General features: G+C 57.7%; 1 protein-coding gene across 1 annotated transcript; it reads right to left on the bottom strand.

The window, feature by feature from the left end:
* Positions 1-1,180: 1,180 nt before the first annotated feature.
* On the bottom strand, positions 1,181-3,126 carry LOC116270718. The gene has a single exon (XM_031656179.1). It carries the CDS (start codon positions 2,550-2,552, stop codon positions 2,046-2,048), a length of 507 nt encoding a protein of 168 aa, XP_031512039.1. The 5' UTR covers positions 2,553-3,126; the 3' UTR covers positions 1,181-2,045.
* Between the last annotated feature and the right edge of the window lie 2,004 nt (positions 3,127-5,130).

Below are 5,130 nucleotides of genomic sequence, written 5' to 3'. Positions count from 1 at the left end.
AACGCAGCCTCCTGACACCTTGCTCTTAGCCCAGTGGGATCCCAGACTACAGAACTGTAAGGTGGGGAGCGCGTGCACTCTGCAGTCACTGAGTTTGTGGTATCTGCTCCAGCAGCTGCAGAAAATGCAGACTGTTACAATAGATTCCTGGGCCCCAGCACCTGACTTCTGAATTCCATAGACTGCAGAGGGGCCTGAGAATCTGCATTTCTAGCACACTCCAAGGTGAGGCTGATGCTGCCGGCCGGGGACTCCCCTTTGAGAACCTTGACCCAGAGCAAAGGTGTTAGAAAGGGGCAGCTGTGCTCCGTTGTGCAGGGGACGGAGGGGATGACGATCCTGTTCTTGGCTGACAGCAGCCCTCCTAGTGCTGGGATAGGATTCAGGTCCTGGTGTGCACGATATGGAAGGGCTGCTGCAAGGCCCAGGCTGGGACACTCAGTCCCTCCAGGTACCAGAAGGCCTTGTAGGGACCACCTCATTCTCCAGCCTCATTTGCAGACATGGCCTCCAAGTCCAGAGAGTGGGAGGGACTTATCCGGGGCCCCCTGGACAGGCGGTGCCAGCGTCAGCACCAGAGTCTGAGTGATTCCATTCCAGAGACTTTGTCTAGGCCACCAGCAAGAGAGAATGGAGCTCCAGGTATGCAGGGAGAGAGAGCACAGGGAGCCTAAGTGCTGAGGACCCTACAGCCTGCAACGTCTCGGCCACCTGCTAGGCAAGAAGCACAGGGTGGGTGGAGGGAAGGCTCTCATTGTGCCTCAGGATCCCTGGCAGTTCTGGCATGGTCACCTGTAACTGGGACACAGCTCAGCCTCCAGTTCCAGCCCTGCCTGGCATGTAATGACGGCCGAGAACAAGCAGCAAAGTGGCAGCAATTTGTAAATAATTATGCCCCGTGAGAAGCCCAGGCTCCCAGAGGGAGTGAACTGCCCAAGGCCAGGCGGTGGCAGGTGGTGGAGCTGGGGGCGCCACTTGGGCCACCCATCCCACATCCGGACTTCCCGCCCATCCCAGCAGCCCTCGGACAGTGGCAGGGAGGACAGGCTCGGCCGCAGCCGCACACATTTCATTCTCGTCTTCGGCCGATCTCATTTCCTCCCCCGCTGGGCGCTCCTGGCAGTGAATTTATATATAACACGGTGCCCGCCCCTCCCAGCCCATTCCAGGAGAAGCCTCTTTGAAGGCAAAATAGATTCCAGAATGATCGTTCACTAAGAGACATTCATCAGTGAGATGTCCTCCATAAAACTGAAATATCATGAAATCGCACGCGCATGGGCCAGGAGCTGGGCAGCGGCTATATTTCAGCGCAGAACATGGGCCACGCAGAATACAAGCGACTGTTTTTGATAAATTAGACCCCGGTTTACACTGTTACTTGCTTGTTGGAGAGAGTGAAATGGCCATTCAATCAACATTCTGACTCCCAGGAAGGCAGGGACAGCAGCCTCATCCCCAATCAGTCACCGGCACGGCCGCGGGCTGGCTCTCGGAAGGGCCTGGGCCCACTCCTGGCGCCCCGGGGAGAGCCAGACTCGAAACAGCGTGTCAAGGTGACAAATGGTACCTGGGAAGTTTCCAATCATGGGAACGGGGCCCGTGTACCAGAGCCCATCCCTAGCCTACCTCCTCAGCCCTTGGCCTTCCTTGGAGGATCTCCTGGCCCGGGAGAAGGGCCGCTGGCTGGTGCAGGCACCCGAGACATGCCTGTCCTCTGGGAGGAGGTAGCCACGTCCATCAGGCTCTGAGCCTTGCTTGAGCACTCATGAGGGCTGTGACGGGAGACAGGGTGGATAAGGAGGGTGGCTGTAATCTGCGCCTCCTGAGCTCCTCGGGGCGATGTGCTTTGTCTCCTACAAGCCTGAGATCTCCCTTAACCACCCTGCAGAAGATGAAACAGCATCTGCAGGCCCATCACCTGCCTGAGGCCTCATCTGGGTCTGGAGGCAACTCTGGGATCCAAACCCAGGTGTCCTTGCATTAGCAGCCAAACCCCTAAACGGCCCGGCCTCAGCTGACCCTCACTTCAGTTACGATCTAAGTCATGAATGTGGTCGCAGAACTGGATCTAGATCTAACGAAAGCAGGTTCAACAGCCCATATTTGCGAACACTTCCCGGTGGGACGGTCTCTGCTGAGCACTTGGCCGCCTTCACCCCACTCAGTCCTGTCGAGACTGGGACTCCCGGTAGGCTGGAGAAGCAGCCAGGCTCGACACAGTTGATGAACTCGCCCTGGTCAGGAGTACGTGGGCAGCAGAGTCGGGCTGGGGACCCGGTCTGATGATAGAAATGTCTCCGCCTTTGGCCACACTGCACCTTCTGCTGCCGGTAGGCCCCAGACTCCCGGATGGGCACGGCTGAGTCCCTCTCCCAGATGGAGATTTCCATTTGCAGTGGCGAGAAGGGGCTGCGCGGACCCCAGTGCACCCACCCAGAGCTACTGAGGGTGCAGACACGGCACCCATGCCAGGGGTTGCTCCTTAACAAGGCGGCTCCAGACACGAAGTCGGTACCTGGCGAGCTGCTCTCACCTCTGATTTTGAACATGCTTTATAGACATCAATTAAGTATTGATTGATAAACGAATGCATTAAGATCCTGAGAAATGACTCCAGGCACAAAGTAATGACTTGTTACTGTGAAAAATACGGCTTGGAGGCATGATGATTTCTCACCCATCGATGGCCCCTAGTTCTGCACTTGCTCTGGGCAGGAAATAAAAACAGGCAGAAGCAGGATTGGCTGAGACCTGCAGAGATGGGATTTTGAGTTTTGGAGAGGCACTGGACCTGTGGAGTAGAGGAGAGTAGCCTCCAGCTGCAGACCAGCTGCTGATCAGACACTGCACTGTGGTGTCTATCCTCCAGACCTCTCGCCTCTCTGCCCGCTCCCGCTTTGCTGGTGACCTCTCTTCTGCCAGCCTGTCTGGGGGTGAGCCTGCCGCAGGCTGCCTGGCTCTCTGCCCGTGTCCCTCCACATCCACCATCTCCCTGTCCCACCTTCGCCCTGCCTCCCTGCAACAGCCCTCGTTGGGGAGGGTCCAGCCCAGCCACCCTGCCTTCTGGGCTCCGTGCTCCCATCCACCAGAGCACCATCTTCCTGGAGTCCACCTCTTGCTCCCTGTGGCCCCCTGGGCATTTCCACCCAGCGTTCATGCTAGGCTCGCCCTACCTCCCTGTCCTGTCTCAGGTGAGAGCCTGGGAACTGCCAGCAGCTGTTGGTGTCTGTCTGCCCGTCCCTCCCTCCCTCCTCCCGTGGCCAAGGACCCCCTCAAGGGCATATTAGTTCAACACCTGCCCCTCGAGGGGTGCTGTGCCGTGCATTCCACCGGCAGTGGCAAGGGGGCGGGGGTGCACGGTGAGGGTCCCAAGTTCTCCCGGTGGCAAATGACCTAATCACAGGAACCTGTGGGAGCCTGTGGGAGAAGCAGCCACAGATGTGAACAGAGCGACTGGCGTGGGGCAGCCCCCAAATAAGGACTCACAGATGCGATCAGATAGGGGTGCAGTGCCCAAATTAGGACTCGTGACATGATCTCCACTCCCCACGGAGTCCCCACAGGGCACGCAGGCAGTCGGGCTGAGCTCCCAGGAGGGGAAGAGGCCCTGCTTACTCTGGCCATGGCCTCCCTCCCTCCTGCCTTGCCAGCCCCTCGCCGGCCTGGGGTCCTGGCACATGTATGCTGGTGCAGCCCTATCTCCTCTGAACTCCCTTTTTATTTCTTTCTGTTGACTCAGTGCTCCCTTCCCTCTGGGGCCATGAAAGGACCCTTGGGCTCTGTCCTCTCACCTCCTCCCAGTCTGTCTCTGTCTCCCGTGGTGATGTCATCATTGGGTGGAAGCCAGCCTTCTGGGGTGAACCCAGGTCCCTGCTGCCCCAGTGTCTGGTTACGCTTTGCTGGACACCTCCACTCACATTTTCCCAGGACAGCCTTCCCCCCAGTCCTGGTCCCTAAAACTGGGGAGAGCACCTTTCCTGGCAGGTGAGGCCCGAGTGATTTAGACCTGAGCAGCTCTGGGCATTGCACTCCTCCAGCCACAGAGAGATGAACCTGAGGACCGGGTACACAGAGGGGACAGGAAACGTTGGCGGGGACCCTGGCTTTCCCTCTGAACTTGTTACTGAGAGGACAGAAGGTCCCTGGCTCCTACTGCTAACTTGTCAGTAGAGGGCACCCAGACACCCGGCACTGGGAGCTGGAAAGAGCCTGTGTGCCTCCGTCAAGCCATACCTGAAGCCTGGTCTGCACTTGGACTTGTCACTTCTGTGGGTTGACAAAGGCCCTTTTGCCTTAGTGAGTTCTCAATTGCACCTGTACGAGTATCGGTTAGTACAGGCCACCTAAACCGTAGACTTGCAGGCTGGGAAGGAGCCTTACCTTACCTCCTCTCCTCCACCTGCCTTCCAGAAGCACCTCCGCAGCTGACGCACAGCTCCAGGGAATGGCCGATGGGGACAGACCATGGGTCAGGACTGCCTTGGGTCAGGACCTGGGATCTTGCTGCAGCTCCCCTGACCCGTAGAGAAACGCCTGGCCTGTGCAGACGCCGAGCAACCATGCTAGGAGTGGAGCTGGCCCATCTCGAAGGCCCCCTTCTGCTGTGGCATTTCCTGCTGCTGGAGGAATGAATGTCAGCCGGTGCTCTCTGTCTGGTCTGAAAGGTTGATGTGAATTGTGCACTTGATTTTGGCAGCTGACTGCGCTGATTCTCCAGCCCTAATTGTAATGAGCATGAGCATGAATGTCTTGAAATATAGACACATACGAGCTGCCAAATACAGTGAGTCATCATATTCCCAACTTTCAGGCAAGCTTGGGTGCCAGGGTAAGCGACCTACACATCAAAGAGATGGAGTCCTGGCTTCTACCAATGGTGAGGCGGGGAGAGCTGAGGCGGCTGCTGTGGCTCTGGGGTGGGGCTGGCGCATATTCCCTTTCTGTGAATCAGGGGTGCCTGAGGGTGGCCGAGGCGGGAGGGCTAGTTAGTCCTGTGAAATTCGAGATGGGCATGGCAAATCATCTTAATAAAAGGCTCTCTGAAGAAGGTAAGGGGAGTTGGTTGGCAGGCGCAGAAGAGACCTAGGTTGAAAGCGAGCGCAGAGAGACAGGTGGTGAGCCTACCCA

This window comes from Papio anubis, chromosome 16, assembly GCF_008728515.1.
Source record: "Papio anubis isolate 15944 chromosome 16, Panubis1.0, whole genome shotgun sequence".
Taxonomy (NCBI): Eukaryota; Metazoa; Chordata; class Mammalia; order Primates; family Cercopithecidae; genus Papio; species Papio anubis.
This window is presented reverse-complemented; position numbering and strand designations above follow the sequence as displayed.

Coding starts and splice junctions, on each gene's coding strand:
- LOC116270718 (XM_031656179.1), bottom strand. CDS start 2,552: ATGTTCAAAATCAGAGGTGAGAGCAGCTCGCCAGGTACCGACTTCGTG.